General features: G+C 42.5%; 2 protein-coding genes and 1 long non-coding RNA gene across 8 annotated transcripts in view; 2 read left to right on the top strand and 1 right to left on the bottom strand.

Moving 5' to 3' along the window:
- The first annotated feature begins 37 nt into the window (after window positions 1-37).
- LOC113878037 lies at window positions 38-18,420 on the top strand. The gene is made up of 3 exons (XR_003506890.1): window positions 38-382; window positions 9,274-9,340; window positions 17,643-18,420. It is a non-coding gene; the product is annotated as an uncharacterized LOC113878037 (long non-coding RNA).
- Window positions 18,421-20,266: 1,846 nt separating this feature from the next.
- On the bottom strand, window positions 20,267-22,047 carry ZNF830 (zinc finger protein 830). Its single transcript, XM_027517534.1, has one exon. It carries the CDS (start codon window positions 22,010-22,012, stop codon window positions 20,891-20,893), a length of 1,122 nt encoding a protein of 373 aa, XP_027373335.1. The 5' UTR covers window positions 22,013-22,047; the 3' UTR covers window positions 20,267-20,890.
- Window positions 22,048-22,051: 4 nt separating this feature from the next.
- Window positions 22,052-27,940, top strand: part of CCT6B (chaperonin containing TCP1 subunit 6B) — a 35,971-nt gene continuing 30,082 nt past the window's right edge. The window contains exons 1-4 of one of the 6 annotated variants that reach the window (XM_027517532.1): window positions 22,052-22,116; window positions 24,160-24,223; window positions 24,776-24,910; window positions 27,742-27,915. In XM_027517532.1, coding sequence (XP_027373333.1) covers window positions 24,221-24,223; window positions 24,776-24,910; window positions 27,742-27,915 — 312 coding nt within the window. In that variant the 5' untranslated portion in view covers window positions 22,052-22,116; window positions 24,160-24,220. The other 5 variants (XM_027517531.1, XM_027517528.1, XM_027517529.1 and 2 more) reach the window with 5 other exon arrangements.

The following is a 27,940-nucleotide window of genomic DNA, read 5'->3' on the forward strand; positions in this document are numbered from 1 at the left end:
GGCTCAGGCCCCGCCCTCCCGCAGCCGCGCCACGCGTCCCCGCCCCTTTCCTGCCACGTGGGAGGTGGCGCGGGTGCTCAGAGTGAGGCCCAGGGCTTAGGTGTTGGTCTTTGCGGTTGGTTCGCGAAGTGCCACTGCGGCGGGAGAAAGCGGAGGTCCCAGGATGTGGCGGCGCCCTGAGGCGCATCCTGTTCTCAACTTCTGGGAATTTACCCCACCCCCTTCCAATTTACCCCATTGGCTCTTAATGTTAGAGATTATCTAGTCCTTAAAGGTACTGGTTGAGAGACTATATTGTAATGAGCTTGGGGAAAGCAAAGATATATTGTTTTTCTGCATTCTCTCAGTCTTGTGTCCCCCTCAGTCTTGTGGCTAGCACATGGTAAGTATTTGGCAAGTATTGAATTAAAAAGGGGCACTGGATAGATACAGATACAGTATTAAGGAGTCATGGGTACAGTAAACCCTTGATGGTGTGTTGTTTAAGTGTATTTATTTTAAACCTCAGGTTAGCTTTTTTTTTTTTAAGGTCAACTTTTTGAGAGATTGTAACGGCTGTTTTTACAAAAGGTTAGCAAACTCAGAGGAGGTGAGAGAACTTGTTCACGGTTTAGGAAAGGTAAAGCAACTGGGCATTGTTAGGTAAGCAAAGGTCAGACCCTGGGAAAAATTCTGTGGTCTGTAAAAAAGATCCTGTCCTTAAGACTCCCGGCTTCCACAGCAGAGGGCGCAGGTTGGGTCCCTGGTGGGGAAGTATGATCCCGCATGCCCTGGAGTGCTTTCAAAAAATTTTATGGGCAGATCATGCCCTTTGTTATGTAGAGGATGGAGAGCCATTAAGGGCCTTAGGAAGCAGTGAGGGAATTAGTCAACCAGTGCTGGCTTGGGCAGATCATGAACATGGAATGACACAGAGGTCAGCATGGCACCATACAAGGGTGCATCACTGACTCAGTGGACGTGAGCTTGATCAAATTCTGGGAGGTGGTGAAGGACAGGGAAGCCTGGTATGTTACAGTTCATGGGGTTGCAAAGAGTCGAAAGACTTAGTGACTGAACAATACAAGGATCCCATAAAAATTCGTGAAGAGGTTCACGTTTTTAAGGAAAGTTTTCTGTTTTTGTTTTTTATTGTATCTCTATCAAACCATGGAGAAGGAAATGGCAACCCACTCCAGTATTCTTGATTAATTCCCATGGACAGAGGAGCCTGGTGGGCTACAGTCCATGGGGTTCCTAAAGAGTTGGACATTACTTAGTAGCTAAACAACAACATATCAAACCACTATGCTGTATACTTTAGACTTACACAGTGACATGTGTCAGTTACTTCACAGTAAAACTGGGGAGGAAAAAAGGTGCTTGTAATGACCCATGTGAGAGATGAAAGTAAGTGCCCTGGACAAGCTCAGTTAGTTGGGATGGATGCATTGTTTGATAAGCATTTAAATTTTAAATTACCTTCCAGGTAAAGTGCTCATTTGTCTAAAGATGACTTGAATGAACAGATAGATAATGGTGCCATTAACTGAGATAGAATATGAGAGAGCAGGAGGTATTTTGAGTAAGAGGATGAATTTGTTTTGGTTATATTGTTTGGTTGGTTGAGGCCAGCCATGATGTCACTGTTTGAAGTGGGCAAAGTCTCTTGTGTATGGCAGCATGAACAGGTCTGGGGCTGGAAGGTCACTGGAGGTTCAAGGCCAACTCTGGAGGTTGAGCAATCCTGAACTCTGTCACTGCATTTACTACAGTGTTTTGAAAGTCCGCTAGACTGCGTCTGACTTTTTCCCTGTCCCTGTGCTGTTAGATGCTGTCATCACTATTGAGCTCTTGAAATGTGGCCAGTCCTTTTTGAGATGTGCTGGGCGAGAGGAGAGATAAATTAGGAGTTTGGGATTAACGTATCCACAGTATATATAAGATAGATAAACAAGAAGGATTTGCTATATAGCACAGGAAGCTATACCCAATGTCTTGTAATGGAAAAGAATCTGAGAAAATACGTATCTGTAACTGAGTCACTTTGCTATACACCTGAAACTAACAAAACACATAAATCAATTGCACTTCAATTAAAATAAAATGCATGGGGAGTTCCCTGGCAGTCCAGTGGCTCAGGACTCGGCACTTTTATTGCTGTGCCTTGGTTCAATTCCTGGTCAGGTAACTAAGATCCTGCAAGCAGCATGTCAAAAAAAAAAAATCCAAATCAAGATGTGCTGTTAAGTATAAAACACACAGTAATTTTTGAAGACGTATTATCAAAAAAAGACTGTAAGATACATTGTTAATTACGTGTTGATATTTTCGATATGTTGGGTTCAATAAGTATATTATTCACATTAATTTTAACGGTTTAGTTTTTTGAAAATGCAGTGAGGAGAGAATATAAAACTGCAAGAGAGGGGGACTTCTGTGTCGGTCCAGTGGTTAAGACTACACACTTCCAATGCAGGGGGCACAGGTTGGATCCCTAGCTGGGGAACTAAGATGTCATGAGGTGGCCAAAAACAAATTACAAGTGGCCCCAGCACCACTTCTGTGGTGCTATCCAACAGAACACGACCCAGACTACACAAACTTGTGACATCAGTACCTTATGCATCTTTTTATCCTCAGTGACTAGAACAGTAGCTGGTGCATGGTAGGTACTGTGCCAGTATTTATGAGTACATGAAGGAAACCTGTGAGTGAATGAGTCTGAGAGTAATAAACCTCCCTCAGGAGGATGTTCATTATGTTGTATCTTTGACCATGTTGGATGTAAATGTGCAAAAAGACTTAGGCTCTAAATGTTCTGCTTGCACTTCCCTGGTGGTCCAGTGGTTAAGAATCTGCCTGCCAGTGCAGGAGGCATGGGTTCCATCCCTGGTCCAGGAAGATCCTACATGCCTCAGGGCAACTAAGGCCATGTTACACAATCACTGAGCCCGAGCTTTAGAGCCCGGGAGAAGGCAATGGCACCCCACTCCAGTACTCTTGCCTGGAAAATCCCATGGATGGAGGAGCCTGGTGGGCGGCAGTCCATGGGGTCGCTAAGAGTTGAACACGGCTGAAGCGACTTAGCAGCAGCAGCAGAGGTTTAGAGCCCATGCTCTGCAACAGGAAAAGCCATCACAATGCGAATCCCATGCACTGCAACTAGAGAGCAGCCTCCGCTCACTGCAGCTAGGGAAAGCCCCCTGGCAGCAATGTAGACCCAGCACAGCCAAAAACAAATACGTGCATGTTAAAAAAAATAAATATTAAGCTTGATTAGAGCTCCAAGGAACCCCTTAATGATCTTTGACTCAGATGCCAGATACAGTTGAATGAAGTGTGAAAGCTGGCAGTTGCCTGACCTTGGAGAAGTGGGAGCTGCCACCAAGGAGAAGGAGGTGATGTGTGATGGGAATAGGGGGACTTTGGAGTCATACAGACTTAGGTTTGAATTATGTTCCACTGCTGGCTGTGTATAACTTTCATTTATTTTAACTTCTCAGGGGCTCAGTTTTCGTGGTGAAATGGGGATAAAACTATCCCTTAGGATTGTGTGTGGCAATTAAACGAGATGACATATATTAACTAGCAAATTGTTTGGCACTTGGAGGTATTTCAGAAAATATGCATTCCCCCCGACTCCCCAGCCTGGATACATTCATGGCGCTGCAGAGTTTAATCATTCAGTTAGTCATCAGTCTGTCAAGTATTGATTGAGCGCCTACTCTGGCTTAGACACTATTCCAAACACTGGAATATAGCACTGAAACAAAGCAGACAAAAATCTCTGCCCTCCTGGAGCTAACTGGTTAGTGTGGGAGATAGATAGAAAACAGTAAGGAAAAGGCACGTTCATAGTCGCTTGTAGCTCAGCAGGAAAGATGCTGGAGACCTGAGTTCGGTTCTTGGGTCAGGAAGATCCCCTGGAGAAGGAAATGGCAACCCACTGCAGTATTCTTGCCTGGAGAATCCCGTGGACAGAGTACCCTGGCGGGCTGGGGTCACAAGAGTCGGACACGATGATGGGTGTTATGAACAAAAAGAAAGAAGAGATGGACAGGAGGTGTCAGGCAGGGCAGGGTAGGGATTGCACATTTATTATTACTATTATTTTTTCTTTTCTTTTTTGGCTGCACTGGGTCGGCTTGTTGGACTTTTTATCATTTTAGCAGTATTTTGTTATTCAATAATTATTAAATTATCATTAATATTATAAGTTATTGTATTTTGATTTACAATATTATTAATACTGTAAATTGGGCTTCCCTAGTGGCTCAGCTGGTAAAACATCCGCGTGCAATGCAAGACATCCCAGTTTGAGTCCTGGGTTTGGCTGTGCAGTGCATAGGCTTGTGGGACTTTTTATTTTTGAAATTATTATTAGTTTCAACAAGATTTTATTATTCAATGATTATTAAATTATCATTATTATATTTAATTAATAAACAGTTATTAATATTATATGCCCAGCTGTGTGGGTATTCGTTGCTGCTCGTGGGCTTTCTCAAACTGTGGACAGTGGGGGCTTCTCACTGGGGTGGCTTCTCTTACTGCAGAGCACAGGCTTTAGAGGGTGGGCTCAGTAGTTGTGGCCCATGGGTTTAGTTACCCCATAGGATATGGAATCTTCCCAGACCAGGGATTGCACTCGTGTCTCCTGTATTGGTAGGCAGATTCTTAACCACTGGACCACCAGGGAAGTATGGCTTGTGGTATTTTCATTCTCCAACCTTAGGGCCTCAGAGATCAAACTAAGGCCCTCAGCAATAAAAGCACAGAGTCCTAACCACTAGACTGCCAGGGAGTTCCTGTAGGTCGCAGTTTCAAATACAGTGTTTCAGATACAGCAACCTGTTTGGTGCTTGGAGGTATTTCAGAAGATGTACATTCCCCCTGACTCCCCAGCCTGGATACATTCATGGCACTGCAGAGTTTTAATCTGGAAAGCTTTGCCAACGAAGTGACAGTTGGCTACACCAGAAGGAATGAAGGAGGGAGCCAGGCGGAGAGGGAGTAGCAAGTAAAGGCCCAGGGCCAGCTTGTGCCTGTCCTTTTGAGAGATCACAGGGAGATGGGTGTGTCTAGAGCAGCAAGAGTTAAGGCTGAGAAGTACTGGAGATGAGATCAGCAGGAGATCTGAAGACAGACCCTGGCCTGTAAACCACTGTAAAGTGAAGTCGCTCAGTCATGTCCGACTCTTTGCGACCCGTGGACTGTAGCCCACCAAGCTCTTCTGACCATGGGGTTCTCCAGGCAAGAATACTGGAGTGGGTTGCCATTTCCTTCTCCAGGGGATCTTCCTGACCCAGGGATCTAGCCCAGGTCTCCCACATTGCAGGCAGATGCTTTAACCTCTGCGCCAGTAAAGAAGCTGTTTTATTGCAGGTGAAATGGGAAACTAGTGGGTAACATTGAGCAGGGAAGTAACATGATCTGATGAGGTTTTAACAACATTGCTGTCACTCTGCCTGCTGTGTCGAGAAACTGGAAAATGAGTTAGTTGATGACCGTGAAAGGGAGAAATGGGGGCAGCTTGGGTGGTAACAGTGAAAGCAGTAATAACCTAGGCTCGTGGACCCATATGGGATCTGTGGATAGGCTCAGGGGTGTCCTTGAATCCCTTGCAGTTTTATATAAATATTTGTGCGTAGTGCATTTTTGGAGGGAGAACTTCTACTGGAGTCTCAAAGCAGTTCCATGATCCAAATCAAGAAGGACTTTGGGGGAATTCCCTGGAGGTCCAGTGATTAGGACTCCGCCTTCACTGCTGAGGGCGTGGGTTCAATACCTGGTGGGGGAACTAAGATCCTGCAAGCAATGCAGCATGTCAAAGAAAAAGAAGAAGGACCTTGGTAGCAAATATGTAGGATTGTTGTTGTTGTTTGGTTGCTAAGTCAAGTCTGACTTTGCGACCCCATGGACTGGAGCCCGCCAGGCTCCTCTCTCCCTGGGATTTCCTGGGCAAGAATACTGGGGTGGGTTGCTGTGCCCTCCTCCAGGGAATCTTCTTGACCCAGGGATCAAACCTACATCTCCTGCATCGCGGGTGGATTCTTCACCTCTGAGCCCCATGGGAACCCCCGATATGCAGGATGCTTGCTGGTGATTCAAAATGCCATGCTTAAGTCCTTCCCTGAGACCTTGATCCTAAATCTTCCAGGGGAGTGATCCTGTTTGAGAGTCTCTTAGAGCTTCTGCCCATCCCCTTTAAGACTGTAGCATCCCTGACCTCCGGTTTTCACCCATCAGGATTGTTCAAAAGGAGGAAAAAAAAAAAAGTCAGGGAACTGTGTAGACTGTGTTCTTTTTTATGCCACCCACTGTGGAAGCTTGGAAGCCATAGGCAGTAATAGGGAAAAGGCTTCACACCTGCCTAGAGACAGCGTGGGGGGACTCGTGAAGCTAGTTTGCACTCTGTGGATTCCCTTTTTAATAAGCTCTGGTCTATGAATCACATAAATCTCAGCACTGAGAGCTGATTTTACGGTTTGGTTTGCTTAATAGTCACACAATTAAAATAAGTTGTAAAAAACGGTGGTGGTGTTTGCCAGGATAAATATTTAAAAGGGAACAGCTGTAGAAAGATGTAATAATTCACAGCGGCCCATGGCTCTTCATTCTCAATAAAGACTGTGGAGGTTATTTCATTTTATTTTTTTTGGCCACACTACGGGGCACTCAGGATCTTAGTTCCCTGATGAGGGAGGACTCAAACCTGTGCCCCTGCAGTGGAAGCATAGAGTCTTAACCACTGGGCCACCAGGGAAGTGTCTGGAGGTTGGTTCTTAACCAGAGGGTTTCCCCCCTCACCTCCCCGCCCGCCCGCCCCCGCCTTTCCTTTGAACGTCTTTGTGGTGCAGCTGCCAGGTTGAAGCCAGACAGCTGAGAGGAGTCAAGGGTGCCTTTGGTGGAAGTTGATCCATTGCACAGAGTCAGTGCTTCTAGGTGGGACTGGGGTCACAGATACAGAACAAGGAAGACTCAAAGTTACTACTACCCTCCTTGAACTTTTGGTTGGGTTTTCTAGTATGAAGTCATGGAGGTTATGTTTTTTAAGAGGTAAATTAACAATTTTCAAGGGGAAAATTGATTTTACCAAGAGAGACTATTTGGGAAGTCAGTTCTCCTCCGCTGGACTGTGGGCTGGTCGATGAGCACTGATGACCGCTGGTTTTCCGGGGCTGATGTGCAGCAGAGGTGGAAGTCTGGGTTCCTTCCTCTCTTATTCCTTGTGTCATTTCCTTTATACCAGGACAGGAGAGCCCCAGGCCCTCTTCTCTTCTTTTCTGGAAGGTTCCCCCCGAGCTCTCCTACTGAAGCCTTCTGACCAAGCAGCCCACTGTGCTTTCTCTCTCCTGCCTTCAGTCTTGCCTTGTAAGATTGTAAAGGAAAAAACTCTATTGTTTACATTTACTTTATACACAATACTCTCTGAGTACTACTTAACTCTGACACCAGACGTGTGCGTTTTGCAAATGTCAAGCAATCCTGTGACACCAGTTCAATGTTCTGAAGTTTATTGTTTTTGTTTGTTTTTTGTCTTTGGCTAAGTCCCAAAACATGGCTAAGTCCCAAAACATGCGCGATTCTACTTCTCCGACCAGGGGTCAAACCTGAACGCATGCCCTCTGCAGTGAAGCCCAGCATCCTAACCACTGGACTGCCAGGGAATTCCCAGTGTTCTGTAACTTAATTCAGTTCTGATGCTCTCTACCTGGAGCTAGAGTCACGCCTCACATTTAAAGGCTCAGTTACCTGAGACTGCCCCCTCCCACCACGTGGATGCCAGTCACAAATCCAGATTGTTACCTGTGCTTCTGACTGTTTATAGATCAGAATTTCCCAAGACCACATCCTTGGAGTTCGATTAATTTGCTAGGGCAGCTGACAGAACTCAGGAAAGCAAATTACTTACTAGATTCCCAGTTTATTATGAAAGGATGTAGCTTAGGAAGAGCCAGACAAAAGAGATGCACAGGGCGAAGTATGTAGGAAGGGGTGGAGAGCTTTTATGCCCTCTCTGGGCGTACAGTCCTCCCAACACCTCCCTCCCAGCACCTATGTTCCCCAGCCCAGAAGCTGTCTAATGCCATACTTGGGTTTTGATGGAGGCTTCGTCATATAGGCATGATTGGTTAAATCAGGGGCCATTGGTGATTGAACGTAGTCTCCCATCCCCTCCCCTCCCTGGAGGTCAGGTAGCAAGACTGAAAATTCTAACCCTCTAATCAGGGTCGGCTTCCCATGTAAACAGCATCTATTCTTGTTGTTCAGTCACTGAGTCGTGTCTGACTCTGCAACCCCATGGACTCCGGTGTGCCAGGCTTCCCTGTCCTTCACTATCTCCCAGAGTTTGCTCAAATTTTTTCCAGTGCATTCTTTTCCAATCCATTCTTGAGGGCCTCATTAATATAAACTCAGGTGTGGTTGAAAGGGACTTATATATATATATATATAAAACAAAGGACACCATTGCCACTCCTCTCTCTAATCACTCGAAATTCCAAGGGTTTTAGGAACTCTGTGCCAGAAATGGTGATGAAGGCCAGCATGCATATTTCTTATTATAAATCTTATAATAAATCTTATTATAAATCACAGTATCACAATAATAAAGGCGAGACTGTCCTCAGGGAGTACTCAGACTCAGACAGTAAAGCCCAGTACCCAGAAAGAGTAAAAGGAAGGCTGGGGGAGAAAACTGACTAGGTATTAATAGATACCACATAACTAATGTGGAGAAGGAAATAGCAACCCACTCCAGTATTCTTGCCTAGAGAATCCCATGGACAGAGGAACTTGGAGGGTTCCAGTCCATAGGGTCGCACAGAGACACAGAGTCAGACACGAGCACAGAGTCAGACACGAGTGCAGCGACTTAGCATGCACGCATGCACATAACTAGTGAGTGGGAGTGATCTGACCCTAGACTTTTGATCAAAGTCCTGCCAGATATCTTTCTTTTTTTTTTTTTAATTTTTTTAAGTATAATTGATTTATAATGTTGTGCTAGTGTCTACTGTACAACAGTGAATCAGTTATACATGTATTTAATCTTTTTTTGGATTCTTTTCTTGTATAGGTCATTACAGAGTACTGAGAAGAGTTTCCTGTGCTATACAGTAGGTCATTACTGGTTATCTATTTCGTATATAGTAGGGTGTATATGTCAATACCGATGTCCCAATTTCTCTCTCCTCCTGCTTCCCCCCTGGTAACTGTAAGTTTATTTTTTAATCTGTGACTCTATTTCTGTTTTGCAAACGAGTTCATTTGTACCATTTTTTCTAGATTCCACATGTAACTGCTGGATTTCTTACACTGTTTACAATACAGCCAGGTTGCAGTTTTCTTGATGGTAAGGGCCATGTCTTAAATTTATTTACTTTAAAAATTTTATTATTACTTTATGTATTTTTGGCTGTGGTGGGTCTTTGTTGCTGCGACTGGACTTTCTCTAGCTGTGGTATGTGGGGGCTACTCTGTCCTTGTGGTGCTTGGGCTTCTCATTACGCTAGCTTCTCTTGTTGTGGAGCTCGGGCTTGAGGCGTGGGCTTCAGAAGTTGCATTGCCTGGGCTTAGTTGCTCCGTGGCATCTGGAGTCTTCCCAAACCAGGGATCAAATCTGTTTACCCGGCATTGGCAGGCAGATTCTTAACCACTGGACCACAAGGCAAGTCCAAGAGCCATGTCTTTGATTATTTATTCAACTAACATTATTTGCGTGTAGGTACTAAAAACATTGACATGCGTTTAGCTCAATTAATCTTCTCCATAATCCCAGAAGATAGAAACTGTTATTCTCTGTGTTTTGTAGTTGAGGAAAGTAAGGCTGAAGTAACTTAAAAATAATTTACAAGTAATTTAAAAATAGTGGACCTAAAAAAAAAAAAAATAGTGGACCTCGGGCCTGGTGTATCTATTGTCTCCCAGTTGGAATGTCTGGGAACTGAAGTCATCCTTCTTGCTCTGATCAGAGACCACTAAGGAGTACAATTTATTGCCGGTGAAAGGGGAGGCAGGTGAGGCAGGGCGATGTGGAGAGAATGTGACAACAAACTTCAAAATATTTGATTTCCCCGGACTTCCCTGGTGGTCCAGTGGTTAAAGGGGACTTGGATTCAATCCCTGGTCAGGCAACCAAGATCCCACATGCTGCGGGGCAACTAAGCCCATGCTCTGCAGCAAAGAGCCTGCAAAGCAAAAAAAGAAAAAAAAAAAAAAAATTTTGGCTTCCCAGCCCAACCAAGGTCTCTGAACAGCACCAGGTTCCCTTAACCTTGACTGTAAACTTTCCAAATCTGAACTTGCTATTTGCAGGTATCCTCTCCCATTTCCCACATTTTATTATTAAATAGAGAACACTGGACTGGGAATCAAGTTACACCTACACTCACTTTAGCAATTAACTTGCTGAGTTACCTTAGACAAACAATTAGACATTTAAAATGGAGGTGAAAATAGTTGTTTTCTCCAGGGGGTGTTGAGACTGGAAGAAAAGTGGGCTTTCCAGGCGGTGCTAATGGTAACCTGCCAATGCAGACATAAGAGACTTGGGTTCAGTCCCTGGACTGGGACGATCCCCTGGAGGAAGGAATGGCCACCCACTCCTGTGTTCTTGCCTAGAGGATCCCATGGACAAAGGAGTCTGGAGGTCCATGGGGAGTCCATGGGGTCGCAAAGAGCTGGACACGACTGAAGTGACTTAGCATGGTCTGAAGATTGCTAAGTAAATAAACCTCTCACTATGTAAATACAAGGTAATATTTCATAATTTGTTGTCGTTTAGTCGCTAAGTCGTGTCTGACTCTTTAGCGACCCCATGGACTGTAGCCTGCCAGGTTCCTCTGTCCATAGAATTTTCCAGCAAGAACCTACTTCAGGGGATCTTCCTGAGTCAGGGATCGAACCCGTTATCTCCTGCAGTGGCAGGCATTAGCAGGCGGATTTTTTTTTACCGCTGAGCCACCAGGGAAATGATGCAGGGTTGAATTACTTTACTTCTGAGCATCAGTTTTCCATCTGTAAGATGAAGATACTGTATACCTTACAGAGTTGTTGGGAGGGTTAGAGATGGTGTATGTTAAGCCCAATGCCAAACACATGGAAGGCATCTAGGGAATGGTAACTATTATTAATAATAACCTGACAACCTGGTTTGATACTCTCTTATTACCACATTTGGCAGAACAACAAACAAACAGTACTTACACACACAAAAAGCATCAACCACCACCATCCACTACCCAACCAGCATGGTCCGCTGAACTCCCCTAAAGGTGACCGATGGCTCCCCAGGGGTGCTTGAAGCCCACCAAAGGCTGTGGCAAACTGGAGGTGCAGCCAGATGGAATTCTGTTCCTCCTTTGAGGCTGGGAGTGCTTTCAATGCAGGGTGATGGCTTGGTGCAAAGACTCACTGGGAAATAGCTTTGACTGCCAAGTGACAGGGGTGAGCCAAACGAGATGGTAGCAGGGAAGGGGCTGAGAGCAGCTGGGAGACGATGGTCTTAACTCTGCTACCGAATCACTTTATTCCTCCTTTTCTCCACTTGAGAGGCCTCCAGGCCATCAGGGCTGCCCACCCGCTCCTGCTAACATATGGACATCCTTCTTCCCTCTTAGCTTGTTTGGTGCCAGGAAGAATTTGCTTTAGTTGCTAAATGCAGAGATGGCACATTATACTATCGGGGCTATGGTGTATACATTCCTTGTGGAGCTGCTCTCAGTATAGATAAGGGCTTTCATATGTCTGAGAAAGGAGACGCAGGACAGATTTTGCTTTTTTTTTTTAACCATGCCAGGTGACTTGTGGGATCTTAGTTCCTTGACCAGGGATTGAACCCTGGCCCTCGCTAGTGAGAGTGCAGAGTCCTAACCACTGGACCACCAGGGGATTCCCTATGAGGCAGATTTCTTTCTTTTTTTTTCAAGCATTTATTTGGCTGTGCCGGGTCTTGGTCATGGCACGTATGATCTTCAGTTCCAGCTTACAGACTTAGTTGCAGCCTGTGGGATCAGTTTCCTGACCGAGGATCAAACCCTGGTGCCCTGCACTGGGAGCGTGGAGTCTTAGCCACTAGACCACCAGGGAAGTCCCAAAGCAGACTTGTTATCCCTTTGTTTAAGTACTGAACTGACTTCTGTTTGGGTTCCGATGTCCATCAGTCAGTTTGCTCTTTTGATCACTTTTCCAAGCCACTTCCTGCCTGATGGGTATTATTCACTCCACAGATAATTATTGAGCCTTATTATGTGCCTGGCATTATTTTAGGTTGTGAATAAGACAGATGAGCTCCCTGCCCTTGTGGGGTTTACATTCCGGTGAGGAGACATAAAATTTATGTATCAATAAACAAGCTAATTTAAGATAGTGATAGCAACCCACTCCAGTATTCTTGCCTGGAGGATCCCATGGAGAGAGGAGCCTTGCAGGCTACAGTCCATAGGGTCACAAAGAGTCAGACATGACTGAAGCGACTGAGCACGAAAGTTTACTGAATTCATAGGGAAGATGTGATAAGATGACAGGCGGTGGGGGTGGGATGGCTGTTCACATCATTTGAGAAAGGGACATTAGGACTGGGAACTGAAGGATGAGAGGACTGCCATACTATTTCAGATAGGTCCTGAGCAGAGGGTCAGGCGCAGGTCCTGAAATGGCATGTTTGGGGAAGAGAAGGTTAGCTGCTGAGCCCAGGGACACAGAGAATAAAAGGGGAGCATGAAGCACATGAAGTTAGAAAGTAGTTCACAAAGTGGGGGTCCCCTGGATCATATTTAGCTCACATGCTGTTTTTGAGATTTCACTAAAAACAAAAATGATCTTGACTTGCAATTTCTCTTGGAAAAAAAACAAAACAAAACTTGGCCATGCCAGGCCTCTATTCTTGAATAACATTTGATTTCAACACAGAGCAGCTATATGCTCACTTGTCTGCTCCCAACCTCTTAATGAGGCTCAAGGTCAGCAGTAGGTCAAATAGTAAATATTTGAATTAGGAACTTCAGAGCTACTAATTGGACTATAAAGAAAGCTGACTACCAAAGAATTGATGCTTTTGAACTGTGGAGTTGGAGAAGACTCTTGAGAGTCCCTTGGACAGCAAGGAGATCCAGCCAGTCCATCCTAAAGGAAATCAGTCCTGAATATTCATTGGAAGGACTGATGCTGAAGCTGAAACTCCAATAACTTTGACCACCTGATTTGAAGAACTGACTCACTGGAAAAGATCCTAATGCTGGAAAAAGTTAAAGATGGGAGGAGAAGGGGACGACAGAGGATGAGATGGTTGGATGGCATCACTGACTCAATGGACACGAGTTTGACACAAGCTCTGGGAGTTGGTATTGGACAGGGAGGCCCAGCATGCTGCAGTCCATGGGGTCAAAAAGAGTTAGACACAACTGAGCGACTGAACTGAACTGAACTTCAGAGCATCTTGTAGGCTGGAAAGGGCCTAGATTCTTTTTTCCCCCCTAAGTGTGATGGAAGCATATAATGAAGGGTTTTAAGTGACAGAGTGACTTGATCTATTTTACTCTACTTTGTAGATAACAGATTGTGGCTGGGAGCAGGACAGCCAACAATTAATGCAAAGGCTGTTGGTGGTGGTTAGGACCAGTGGAGACAGAAATAGACAGATTCTGGGCATATTTTAGAGGTAGAGTTGCCAGGACTTAACTAATACATTAGATTTGGAAAAGAAAAGGTAATGAAGGATGCGTCCCAGGAGAAAAGTCAAGCCTGGGGATATAAATTGGGAGTCATCAGTATATGGGTGATACTATTTTTTTTTAAATTTGAAGTGTAGTTGGTTTATAATGTTGTGCTAGTTTCTGCTGTACAGCAAAGTGAATCAGTTATACATGGATATATATCCACACTTTTTAAGATTCTGTTCCTGTAAGGTCATTACGGAGTGTTGAATAGAGTCCCCTGTGCTATACAGTAGCTCCTTACTATCTATTTTATATTTAGTGGCGTGTGTGTGTCACTCCCAGTCTCCCAGTTTATCCCTCTTTCTCTCTTTCCCCCCTGGTAACCATAAGTTTGTTTTCTATATCTGGCACTCTGTTTCTGTTTCATAAATAAGTTCATTTGTATCCTTTTTTTAAGATTCCATCTATAAGCAATATCATGTATTTATCATTCTCTGACTTATTTTACTTAGTATGATAGTCTCTAGGTCTGTACACGTTGCTGCAATATGGATATTTAAACACACGAGGGCCTTCCCTGGTGGTACAGTGGATAAGAATCCACCTGCCAGTGTAGGGGACATGGGTTCGATCCCTGGTCCGGGAAGATTCTACATGCTGTGGAGCAACTAAGCCCATATGCACCACAACTACTGAAGCCAGTGTGCCCTAGAGCCTGTGTTCCCCAACAAGAGAAGCCACCCCAATGACAAGCCTGCCCACCACAACAATGAGTAGTCCCAGCACAGCAAAGAAGACCCAGTGCAACCAAAAATAAATAATTTTAAAAAACAAACCAAAACAAACCCGTGGGAATGAATGAGGTCACTGAGGGAGGAAATGTAGGTAGGAAATAAAATGTAGAGTTAGAGGAATTTTGTTTTTCTGTTCAAATTTAAAGTATCTAAATTCCTGGTATCATGCAGGCTACTAGAATCTCAACATTGAACAAGCAATCTAAGGTCATCTGGCCATCATTCCTACCCAGATGAGTAAATATGTATTTATTCAACCCCCCCTACAAAATGTCCCACCAAGTTGGCACATCATTGTCAAGAAGCATACTATTTCCATTAAGACCTTCCATTCATTAGAAAGTGGCTTTTCCTCCTGTCAAACTTTTACATCTGCTAAGTCACTTCAGTCGTGTTCGACTCTGTGCGACCCCATAGACGGCAGCCCACCAGGCTCCCCAGTCCCTGGGATTCTCCAGGCAAGAACACTGGAGTGGGTTGCCATTTCCTTCTCCAATGCATGAATGTGAAAAGTGAAAGTGAAGTCGCTCAGTCGTGTCTGACTCTTAGCGACCCCATGTACTGCAGCCTACCAGGCTCCTCCATCCATGGGATTTTCCAGGCAAGTGTACTGGAGTGGGGTGCCATTGCCTTCTCCGAAACTTACATAGGTGAATATATATATATCTCTCCAAAAAGGGACAGTGTTGAGAGTAAAAGAACGTACTAATCATAATTATACCAAGACACCTGGGACTCTCCTGGACAAATCTTGTAACAATACCTTAGCCATCTCTGTCTCTAGATTGGCAACTGGATAACTTTGGAGCAAGTGAGTGAGCGTCGCTCAGTTGTATCTGACTCTTTGCGTCCCCATGGACTATAGCCTACCAGGCTTCTCTGTCCATGGAATTCTCCAGGCAAGAATACTGGAGTGGTTTGCCATTTCCTTTTCCAGGGGATCTTCCTGACCCAGGGATCAAACAGAGGTCTCCTGTACTGCAGGCAGATTCTTTACCATCTGAGCCACCAGGGAAGCCTACTTTTAAGAGACATTTCTAAGTATAAAGACAGGTCAATTTAAAAAGTATCAGCAGATACATGCTTGACTTTATCTTATAATCTAGAGATAATACATTAGAATATGTAATGTACCCGTACACCTTTTCTATAGAAAGTCCCCACATGTACACAATTATATCCATGTATGTCCATGGGATTATCCAGGCGAAAATACTGGAGTGGGTTGCCATTTCCTTCTCCAGGGCATCTTCCCAACCCAAGATCGAACCTGCATCCTCTGCATTGGCAGGCAGCTTCTTTACTACTGAGCCACCTGGAAAGCCCAGAAGAGGGAATTAAGGGGCATTAAACTATTAGCCTAAGATCAAGTTAGCATCACTTAAATCAGCATAACTCAAGTTAGCAAATTAGTAGTAGCATGGAGCAGGGTTAGACCAGATGCTACTAGTAGAAATACTTTCATTGCTTTATTTATAAAGTTCAGTTTATAAACCTCTTTCACATGCATGTGTCATTAGACTCTCACTACACTCTGCCAGGTATCATCATCATTTTCTGGTACAGCAAACTAAGTTTCAGAGAGGCCACTTGCCCAAGATCACTAGATGTTAAAAAGTAGAGGGTGGGGGTAACTCTATTCAGTATCCTGTGGTAGATCATAATGGAACAGAATATGAGAATAAATATATATAACTGAATCACTTTGCTGTACAGTAGAAATTAACATAGCATTGTAAATCCACTATTGTTCAATAAAAGAAAAAGTAGAGTGGGAACTTGAACTTGTCTTTGGTTTTCTCTTGATAAGTCTTGTGTTCTTTCCATTACTCCATACGAATCTACTGAGTGCTACATTAAAAGTTTTAGGCCTAAATTATACTTTTTCACACAGTTTTAATTCCATAGCATCTAATTTTGTTCCCTGGTGTATAAAAAGTAGTCATTACCTATCGTTAAATGAGATATATGTGAAAGTATATTATAAATCGTAAGGCACTAATAAACATTTGAAGCCTAGTTTGGAGATTGGCATTTTTTTCTCTCCCTCCAAGTTGGGGGAAATATATTCAGTTGATAAGTGAAATGGGTGAGAGGTGTACGAAGTAGTACTTACAATCATTCTAACACAGGCATACCTCATTTTATTGCACTTTGTAGTACTGCTTTTGTTTTTACAAATTGAAGGTTTGTGGCAACTTTGCATTGAACTAGTCTATAGGTGCCATTTTTCCAACAGCATTTGCTCATTTTGTGTCCCTGTGTCACATTTTGATAATTCCCATAATATTTCAAACTTTTCCCATATTGTATTTGTTCAGTTCAGTCACTCAGTCGTGTCCGACTCTTTGCGACACCATGAACCGCACCACGCCAGGCTTCCCTGTCCATCACCAACTCCGGAGTTCACCCAAACCCATGTCCATTGAGTCGGTGATGCCATCCAACCATCTAATCCTCTGTCGTCCCCTTCTCCTCCCATCTTCAATCTTTCCCAGTATCAGGGTCTTTTCAAATGAGTCAGCCCTTCACATCAGGTGGCCAAAGTATTGGAGTTTCAGCTTCAACATCAGTCCTTCCAATAAACACCCAGGACTGATCTCCTTTAGGATGGACTGGTTGGATCTCCTTGCAGTCCAAGGGACTCTCAAGAGTGTTCTCCAACACCACAGTTCAAAAGCATCAATTCTTTGACGCTCAGCTTTCTTTATAGTCCAACTCTCACATCCATACATGACCATTGTTATGGTCATCTATAATCAGTGATCTTTGAGGTTACTACTGTGGTCACTGAAGGCTCAGATGATGGTTAGCATATTCTACAAGAATTTTTAAATTAAGATATGTATCAATACTTTTTTTCAAGACAAAATGCTATTATACACTTGATAGACTACAGTAACTTTTTTATGTATTGGAAAGTCAAAAATTTGTGTGACTTGCTTTATTATTATAGTGGTCTGGAATAGAACTTGCAACATCTCTGAGGTATGTCTGTAAATGTTGGATGCATTAGTGTGTGTGCCCGCATGTGCGTGCTCAGTTGTGTCCATCTCTTTTGTGACCCCATGGACTGTAGCTTGCCAGGCTCCTCTCTCCATAGGATTTTCCAGGCAGGAATACTGGAGTGGATTGCCATATCCTCCTCCAGGGAATCTTCCTGACCTAGGGATTGAAATGTCTCTTGTATCTCTTGCATTGACAGGTGGATTCTTTACCACTGTGCCAACTGGGAAGCCCTGGCTGCATTAGGGGAAAAGTGAAAGTGAAAGTGAAGTCGCTCAGTCATGTCCAACTCTTTGCAACCCCATGGACTGTAGCCCACCAGGCTCCTCCATCCATGGGATTCTCCAGGCAAGAGTACTGGAGTGGGTTGCCATTTCCTTCTCCAGGGGATCTTCCCGACCCAGGGATCGAACCCAGGTCTCCTGCATTGTAGGTACACACTTTACCATCTGAGCCACCAGGGAAGTCTTTAGCGGGGAGTTTCTAAAAAGACAACATGACAAGAAGACATCTTTGGGACCAGTTCTTAGAATTTGGAAACATGGTTGGTATTCGTGGTCTAATGCAAAACCTGTTTCACATAGCTCTAAGAGGTATAAAGAAGCTGTCCAAGGCATGGAGGATCAAGGATTCATCAACTCCTGTTGCTGTCTACATCAATCTCAGATTCAACAAGAATTCACTGGCTTTTGATCAAGGCCCCATTACTCATGCTCTGAGTTTTGAGAGCTTTTGGGTCCTCCTAAAAACCCAGTGGGGGGCTTCTATGCTTGGCACTCCTTAAGCTCTTCTTTAACTGTTACAGTAAAGGACTCAATAACCTCAAGGCTACTCAACTGTTAACTGAGTGAAAGTGCCAACTCCTTAGAGAATGGCATTCAAGGCCCTCCTTGGTTTGTAACCTACCTTTACAATTGCCACTCCCACTGTTGTCAGGAATAAACACTGCTCCAGTTAAACTAAGCTGCTCACTACCTCCTGAGGATGTTCTATTTTCCATTTGGATACCTTTATTTTTTTGGCTGTTTGGTGCAAAATGTGGGATCTTTGTTCCCTAACCAGGGATCCAGCCCATGCCCCATGTGAAAACTAATTTCACATTCTTTTTACTTTTTCATGTAGGTACTAGAAAATTTAATATATGTATCTGGCTTGCATTTTATATGTGTGTATGCTCAGATGCTGTTGTATATGACTTTGAGACACCAGGACTGCAGCCTGCCCGGCTCCTCAGTCTGTGGAATTCTCCAGGCAAGAATACTGGAGCGAGTTGCCATTTCCTACTCCAGATTTACCTGACCCGGGGATCGAACCTAGGTAGCCTGCACTGCATGTGGATTCTTTACTGCTGAGCCACTTATTTTTAATTAAGAATACGTTTTTTTAAAAGATCTTTTTTTACATGGACCATTTTTAAAGTCTTTATTAAAAAAAAATAAAGTTTTTATTGAATTTATTATAAGATTGCTTGTTTTATGTTTTGGTTTATTGTCTGCAAGGCACGTGGGGTCTTAGCTCCCTGAGCAGGGATCAAACATGCACCCCCTGTATTGGAAGGCCAAGTCTTAACCCCTGGACCCCCAGGGAAGTCCCTTGAATTACAGTTTTAATATACAGTGCTCCTCTAGATCATTAGCCTACTCTCTTAGGCCTGTGTAGAAGTGAGCCTACCCTTCAAGCCCCACCTTGTACTTTCTCACATCCTGAAATAATGATAAATGATAAAAAAAATTCTAAGTCTGGGTTCATATATTTGATGCAGACATACCCTTTACATTATCAAACTGAAGTTACTGTCAGATCAGCTGGACAGATCAGGAAAGCAAAACCTTTCTGCCAATGGCCAAAGGACAATTAAAATGCTCTCGAAGTGTTAAGATAACTTCTTACAGGCACCCATACTAGAAAAACTCCAAACCCCTTTATTCCATCTATATTTCTCCTATTGTTCTTCACTTGTAGTCACTGTTAGCTCTTCCTGTGAAATTCTTCAATTCTATTACCTTTCTTTCAGTACATACCTAGTTAGTCTTAGTTGCTTTGCTTTTAAAGTCTAGTTTCCATGTAGTTTCCCCTACCCATGTTCATTCCATTCTATATACTGCAACTAAAATAATCTTCCATATTTTTTGCAGATATAACTCTTGGCTCAAGAACTTTCTTTTTGCCCAGTGTCTGTAGGAAGAATTCTTTTGTTCAACATTCAAGGTTTTTTCATACCTTAACCCTGGACCTAAAACCTGGGCTTCAGGGAAATCAGATAGAGCTTATGTAAATAAATCACTTAGAACTCTGCCTGGCTTATATTCTAAGAAAGTCTTAGCTATTACCTCCTTCCTACAACTGATAGAACCTGTTAACTCTGAACCCTAATTTACCACAATGTTTAACAATAAAATCTAAGATTAGGTGTAATATAAATAAAAGATAGTATTTCTTTTATGTGACAGACAGTAAACTTGTGGGATGTGTCATTTAAAGAAAAAATAAAGCCTGGGAAAATGTAAATGTGTTCTGGATTTAGCACAATGGTTCCCAAATTTTAGCCTTATTAGAATAATGGGAAGCTTGCTTTTTTTTTGGCCAAGCCTCACAGCTTTCTGGGATCTTAGTTTCCTGACCAGGGTACCAGAGACTGAACCCACGCCCGTTGCAGTGGAAATACAGACCCCTGACCACTGGACCATCTGGGAATTCTCACAGAAGTACCTGGGAAGCTTTCAAAACTAACACAGGTGTCTGAGCCCCACTCTAGCTTTACTGAATCTCTTCAATGGTAGGGGCACATGAATTTTTTAAAAAGTTTCACACATGATTCATGTACACTTTTAAAAAAACTGCATGAAATTTTCATGTGCATCTACAACCAAGAATTACTAGTTTAATACAGAAACTCTGGATTAAGGAAGGAAGTTGGTTATGCTTGGCATGTATTTTTCACTATGTTCTCCTGGAACATAGTTTTATAAAAGAGAGAACTAATTAGCTCTGAATAACTTATGTGTTCATGAGCAGTGTTCTTAAAAACAACAAAATAACCTTGAATTTGATTTAGGGAGTTGGAAAAGAACAAGTCATATATACCGCAAACGCCACACTGGTTTTCATTTAAAAGCTTGTCTGTTAGTCTGACTTCTATTAATTTATAAATTTCAAACCAGAATTCTTAAGTAAATATATATTTAGTATGTACAACATTTACAGTTTTTACAACCCAAACTTTAGCTATATAAGTGTGTGAAAAAACTGGCATTTAAGTATGTAATAATTCAAAAACACCTCTACCTCAAAAATATTTTACACTAATTTTCCAAAGTGGTCTCTTCGCAGACTCATTGTATCTCAATAATCCAGTTAGGTTACCAAATCTCTAGGCATGGAGTAAAGGGTACTGTACTGAGACAGCACTTTCTACACAACAGTACAAAATCGTAGGTCTCTGAAACCCTATAACAAAGCTCCCTTCACTCTCCAATCCTGAGACAACAAATCCTGTAGTTCCCCCTCGTCATCGCTGTCAACATTCTCCTCTTCCTTTTTCTGCAGTTCTTTTATGGTCAGAACCTCTTTAAGCTTATTTTTTATTTCATCCTGGCGATTCCGCAGCTTTTCCACTCGACGGTAACACTCTATCTGCTCATCGATCTCCCCAATCTGCCGGTCCAACCGTCCCTCCTCATCCTCTTCTGCAACTATGGCTTCGGAAATGGTATTGACCTGTCTCATAGCTTTTTGAAATTCGTCCCATTCTTTGTCCATCTGGTCCTTTGGGGCATCAACCTTTCGTACCCTCGCATCTATCTCAGGGTCGTCAAAAAACCCTTCCGGTAATGCTTCCGCAGTGTTTTCTCTTCTTTCCACTACTTTTTCATGTATTTCTGCTTTCTCAATTGACCCGGAATGAGGGATTAAAGGGGCCTTGGGAGGATTTGTATCCGAGAAATTGCTTGGCAGCCTGCTACCAGTTGCCTCCCGCGAAGAGGAAAGTGAGTGTTCCTTGCTCTGTGAAGTGGACGGCTGCTTACAGGCATCCCCCTTCTTCCCTTCTCCTCCTCCTCCTCCCTTCTCCTCCTCCTCGTCTTCCTCGTCATCATAATCAGGGAGTAAACCGAGTCCCGAAGCCTTACCGACGGTCGCCCTAGTGGACTCCTTTCCGGCTTTGTCAAAGTTGGTGGGCAAAGCGGACGTGGAGGGCTGTACCTCAGGAACCAGGGAGGCCTTCGCTCTTTTGGCATCTTGGCTTTCAGAGTCCGGCGCCTTCCTCTTGGTGGACTGAGGCACTGCGCTGGCGGACGGGCCCTGGGCTGCTTCCTTCGCGCCTTTCAGCTCGGCCACTTTCTCTCGGTGCTGTTTTCCCAGGACGTGAGTCTGCCACAGGAGCTCGCTCTTAACCGGAGTGTTACACAGGGCACAACTCAGCTGCCCCAAGCGGTTGTACTTCGCGAATGGAGATTCTATCCGTTTCCGGTTGGTGCTCAGACGCTGCTTCTCCTTCATCAACCGCCGCAGTTCGTCCTGATTCACCACTCGCTTACCCGCGGGAGGCCGAGCTGAGGCGGACGACGCCATCTTTGCGATCCGACCGGAGGCGATCCTGGCTTCCGTCCCGGCGACGCCTGATGACGTAACTTCCTGTCCGGACGCGGATTGGCTGAGGCTGCGGGACGTGAGAGGTCGCGCCTAGATTTCTTTCAGTAACGTATATTCCTTTAGTAACAGGCGATTTTTGCCTGTAGGGTCGCTTCTCCGACATTCTGTTCATGGCTGCGATAAAGGCCATAAACTCCAAGGCTGAGGTAGCACGGGCCCAGGCGGCCTTGGCCGTCAATATATGCGCCGCCCGAGGGCTGCAGGATGTGTTGCGGACCAACTTGGGTCCCAAGGGCACCATGAAAATGTGAGACGGCCGTTGGAGCGGCGGTTAGGGCGTCGGGGTTTGTTGGGCATCGGGGCGCCCTGTGAGGTAGAGGTTCCGCAGAGTTTGGAGCGGTGTGGACGCATTTGTGGGCCTGCTTTCCCTCGTTTTCATTCCTGCCCTGAGTTCATCTCCTGCCTGATCGAGGAGAAATGCTCCCCGAAGAAAGGGCTCACGAGTGAAGCGGCGACCACCCCTCGCCCCCACCCCCCAACTTCTTGTTTAGGTTCATATGTAATTAAAAGTTCATTAAGTGTCTCGAATGAAACAAAAGCTATCTAGCTCTCTTGCCTTTAAAGAGTTTGGGTTTTGTTTGGCAGTGTGCTGTAATGGAGAGGGCTCGGGCTCTGGAGCCTGGCAGGCTTGGGTTCAAATCCAAGTTCTTTAGATTTTAAGTCCTTAGACAAGTTGTACGCTCTGTGCATAGGGTTCATCATATCTATTCATCCTTTAGCATGTATTTATTTAGGACCATTTGCTTTAGAAGAGAGTGGGGATGGGAAAGAGACTTCCCTGGCTGTCTACTGGTTCAGACTCCCGGCTTCCACTGAAGGGGCAGCGGTTAGATACCTGGTGGGGGAACTAAAAGATCCCTCATGCCGTGTGGTGTGACCAAGAAAAAAAGAGTGAGGGAAAGAGACTAGTGAGGGCAATGATGAAGTGTAAGAGGAGAGATACAGTCTCAGAAGAATGAGCAGAGTAATTAATATTAACAGTAAAAGAGGGCACTAATTATGTCTAGTTGGGATCCTGGGAATACCGAGATGACCAAGATACAGTTTCTGTTCTTAAGGAATTCTGATAGAGATGAATGTGCTAATGGTTATATATATATATATATATATATATATATATGTATATATAGCATATATTGTACTGAGGAAAGGGATTGTAACTGATGACAGAAGGGAGAAAGGAAAGCTTCTCAAATAATAGAATTTTTCCTCAATCTTGAAAGAGGATTAAAGTTCACCAGTTAGAGAAGGGAGTAAAGGCCTTCTAGGTAGAATAACTTCAGGACCAAGAAAGCCCAACGGTATAAATCCAACAGAAACGAAACCAAACATGATTTATTAAGGGAACCACACGATTTTCCCACAAGATCTCACTTGGTAGAAGAAGTAGAAAAGAATAGACATTCCCCAAATTGGGAAAGGTAAACTATGTCATTGTTAAATAGCTTGGCTTTTACCTTGAAGGTGATGGAGAACATGAAAATCATGGAATTTTTTTTTTTTCAGGAAACTTACTGAATCACATTGTCTTTTAGAAAGATAAATGCAGTGTGGAGGGTAGATTCCAATTCAGAAATATTAGGATGCTAAGTAGTCCAGATTAGAGATGATGATGACTGGAAATGACAGGAGAGGGTAGATTCAAGAGACCTTTAGATTGTAGGGTTGACAGAACTTGATCTTATAAACACGAAAGATGAAGGAAAAAATAGTTCAGTGAGTGAATGTAACATTTCACAAAAATAAGAAACCTGCAGGAAATTCACAAATATGTGGTTTGTAGACTTCCAGGTACTCTTCGAAGTACCAAACCACTGTTCATAACTCATTGACTGCTTCTATCCTTAGACTTGTAAATCCTCCTTTGGAAATGAAATCACCATTGCAGTCCATCTGGGGAGAAGTGATATTGTGGGTTGCAAATGGTGGTAATTACTGTGGTATCCCCCATGATATAATGGAAGTTTTCCACGCCCAGTTACTTAAAGATAGTGGAGTGGCAAATACTGGAAGTATCTTGTTTGGCTCTTGCCATATGAGGTTAATAACTACTGTTTTCTGAACAGGCTTGTTTCTGGTGCAGGAGATGTCAAACTCACCAAAGATGGCAATGTGCTGCTCCATGAGATGGTGAGCTGATGTTGCTGACTTAATAAACCTTGATAAGTCATAACTGAGGACATAGTGCAATTTGTATATCTTTAAACCAAGGCCATAAGCTAAATACTGCTGTCATGAGATATGTTTGTTGGATTAAACCTTAGGGGAAAAAAAAAGTCTATTGACTGTTTTCAAATCTTACACATAATAGCTTAGGGATACTTCCAAATTAGTTACATTTTTTAAAGGCACTGCAGTATGTTCTTTGCAATCATGGGGAAAAAAATTCCTTGCAATTTTAGTAAATATATTCATCTTCAAGATTGAAGGATTTAATCTTATTTTGGAAATGTCATTGCATTCTGAAGCAGAGATGCTTTTATAAGGTGTTCAAACCTCATTAGTTCTCAGTTTTTAACTTTTGGTTTTGACATGTATTATGTATGATAATACAGAACTTGTGAACTAATAGAATGAAGCTTATTTAGTTTCTTAATTTTACTTTTGACCCTTATGTTATCTTGCTTGTGGTGGACTCTTTCTCTCATTCTCTCTCTTTTGTAATCTGCTTACTTTTTTCAGCAAATTCAACACCCAACAGCTTCCTTGATAGCAAAAGTAGCAACAGCCCAGGACGACATTACAGGAGATGGTACCACTTCAAATGTTCTAATCATTGGAGAGTTACTAAAACAAGCTGATCTTTACATTTCTGAGGTATTAGAATTTCATAGAATGCACATTCATGTGGTATTTTTTGAATATAAAGTTATTTTTTGTTAGTAAAATGGTTTAATTTTAGACTGCAATAATTAATTTTTATCAAGATATTTTTGGACAGTTATAAATGGAAATAACAATGAATCTTTTTGCCAAAATAATGCCTTTTTATTGAAATGATATACATAACCTTAACCCTAAAAAATATTTGAGATACATAAAAGTTAAAAAATTAGCCATGTACCCATGACTAATGGCCTAAGAAAGAAAATACCACTGATAAAGCTGAAACCAAATTATGGACCTTTAAAAAAAATAACTAGAGGAAAATTATTGAAGCTTATCCACATTGTGAATTTACCTACCTTTCTAATTTTAGTTTCCTTTGTAAACAGTCTACTGTAGCCAGACTCCTTCATTCACTGGCCTGTGAAATAATTACATAATTTCTACCTCTGTGCCTTTGTTCAATTTGTATTGTTTTCTCTGCATTATTTATCTGTCTTTTCTAATTAAGTAGTTGAATTTCTGCTCTTTCAAGGACCATTTTAGCAAAGCATAATCTGGTCAAAGTGCTCAAAGGATCACTTCTTTGTGTTTCATTTAGTATTGGGAATTGTCTATTAATTCAGTGCATGCAACTTATTTTAGGATGCTTTTGGCTGTAAGCAGTGGAAACTTGACTAAAAGTCACTTAAACAATAAAAAATTTTCTCCCATAGCAAAAAATAGAGCAATAAAGCAGGCTTCTAGGATTCATTGATTAAAAATTTACCAAGTCATCAATTGCCCAGGTCCTTTCTGTCTCTTAGCTCTTACACTTATGAAGCTGTTTCATCATGGGCTTATTTCCATCCTGAATGAAAGACTGTCAGAAGAGATGAGGCTCCCTGCTTCCCTTACTAATCCTCAGCAGGAGAGGACAAGAGAAAACAATTCAGTCAGTCATGGACTAAAAGTTCTTCCTTTATATGATTGGGCCAACATTGGTCGTATGTCCATCCTAAACCAATGACAGTTTTTGGGAAACTGACCTAATCTAAAGGTAATCAGGAAGAACTCTGCAGGAAAGAGGCCTGGGCTGAATCTTTAGGATAAGGAGGAGTGAGCCTAATCAAAGAGTGACAGGTGAGGAGAATGACATTCCAGGCAGAAGGGACAGCATGAGCAGAGGCGCAGAAAAGAGGAACAGCCTGTGTGTGTGCACAGCTGCAAGCAGTTTGGCGTTGGTGGAGTTTAAAGTGATGCAGACAGTAGTGAATAGGCACTTAATATTAACCAAGAAGAATATTCATATTAACATATTAATGAGTTAATTAATGGTCAGGTGGGCATTTCAGATATTTAGGGGACAGTTTAAGAGAGTCAAGACTGATGTTTTTCCTAGTAGTCCAGGTGAGAAGTTGTGAGGTCCTAGGCTGAAGAAATGTTTTGAAGATGGTTAGTAACACAGGCTCTGGCATCAGGTCTTATGGGTTTAAATCCTGACTCCGGCTCTTACTAGGCTGGTGATCTAAGCCTTTAAGCCTAAATTTCCTCATCTGTGAAACAGGAATAATATCAGCACCCACTTCATAGTGTTGAGGGGACTGAAATAATACATGTAAAGTCCTTAGAACAGTGCCTGGTACAAATGCTCAATAAATGTCAATTTTTGAAGTTACTGTAGGACTGATGTAAATGAATGGAGGATGGGAATAAATTAGAACTAGTTCCAGCCTTCCATAAGTTTATGTATTACTTTCCAGAATAAGCAACAGTGTTTTTTCAAAAAAAATTTTGTTATAATGTCAGACCTATAGAAAATTTGCAAGAATACTCCAAAGGGTAACATTTCTCTCTTGTTCATAAATATATGTATATGTTATATATATATATATATATATATATATATATATGTATATGTACCATATATACCATATATTTATATAGTAATATACATATTTTTTCTAATGGTATAAGAATAAGTTCCAGACATGGTGATCTAAATATTTCAGTGCATCTTTCTTAAAATCATGGAATTCTCATATATAACCACAGTACAGTGATCAAAATAGGACATTAATATAAACACATTGCTAAAGTACTATTATCTGATCTGCGGGTTTTGTTCAAATTTCATCACTTATCCCAATACTGTCCTTTACAGCAGAAGAAAATTTAGGCTCATGCATCATGTTCAGTTGTCATATCCCTTTAGTCTTCTTTAAGCTGGAATTGTTCCTAAGCCATCTGTTGTGTTTCATGACATTGCTGACATAGCTACTTTTAGAGTATAGGCTGTTTTGTTTTGTTTTTTTTTAAAAGAAAGTCCCTCAGTTTGGATTTGTCTATTTCCTCACGATCAGATTGAGGTTATGAACTTTCAGCAGAAATGGCATGGAGTGCTGTTGAGGTCTTAATGCAGTTTATCAAGAGGCACATAGTGTGTGTTTGTTCCATTCTATGATGTTAACTTTGAACATTTTGTGAAGGTGCTGCCTATCTGTCATTTTTCTCCAAACTGTGCTGGTTCTTTTCCTCTGCATTACAAGGAGTTTTGTGCTCATTTGGAAGAGTACTACACAACAATGTGTTATAGTTTTCAAAAATAAGAATAACTTTTGTACTTCTTTATACTGTCATAAAATGTAAACACTTTTTCCATAAGTTTGAGATTGTTTTAAATATGAAGCACTGAAAGAGTACTTTTATAAATTACATATCTACACTTATATTTAGTGGCATTGATGTGGGTAATTACTTTTTTTGGACAATCCTATTAATAGGAAAGGATCGTTACTTTTACTTTGTATAACTTACTTTATAGTTTTATGTTGTTGTGTTAGGGCCTGCACCCTAGAATAATAGCTGAAGGCTTTGAAATTGCAAAAATAAAGGCACTTGAAGTTTTGGAACAAGTTAAAATTAAAAAAGAGATGAAAAGAGAAATCCTTTTAGATGTGGCTAGAACATCTCTACAAACTAAGGTTCATCCTCAACTGGCTGATGTGTTAACAGAGGTATGTAGTTAAACTTTTGCAGAAT

Source organism: Bos indicus x Bos taurus, chromosome 19 (assembly GCF_003369695.1).
Source record: "Bos indicus x Bos taurus breed Angus x Brahman F1 hybrid chromosome 19, Bos_hybrid_MaternalHap_v2.0, whole genome shotgun sequence".
Taxonomy (NCBI): domain Eukaryota; kingdom Metazoa; phylum Chordata; class Mammalia; order Artiodactyla; family Bovidae; genus Bos; species Bos indicus x Bos taurus.

Excerpts from the sequence above, each read along its gene's own strand:
- ZNF830 (XM_027517534.1), bottom strand. The coding sequence starts at position 22,012 with ATGGCGTCGTCCGCCTCAGCTCGGCCTCCCGCGGGTAAGCGAGTGGTG.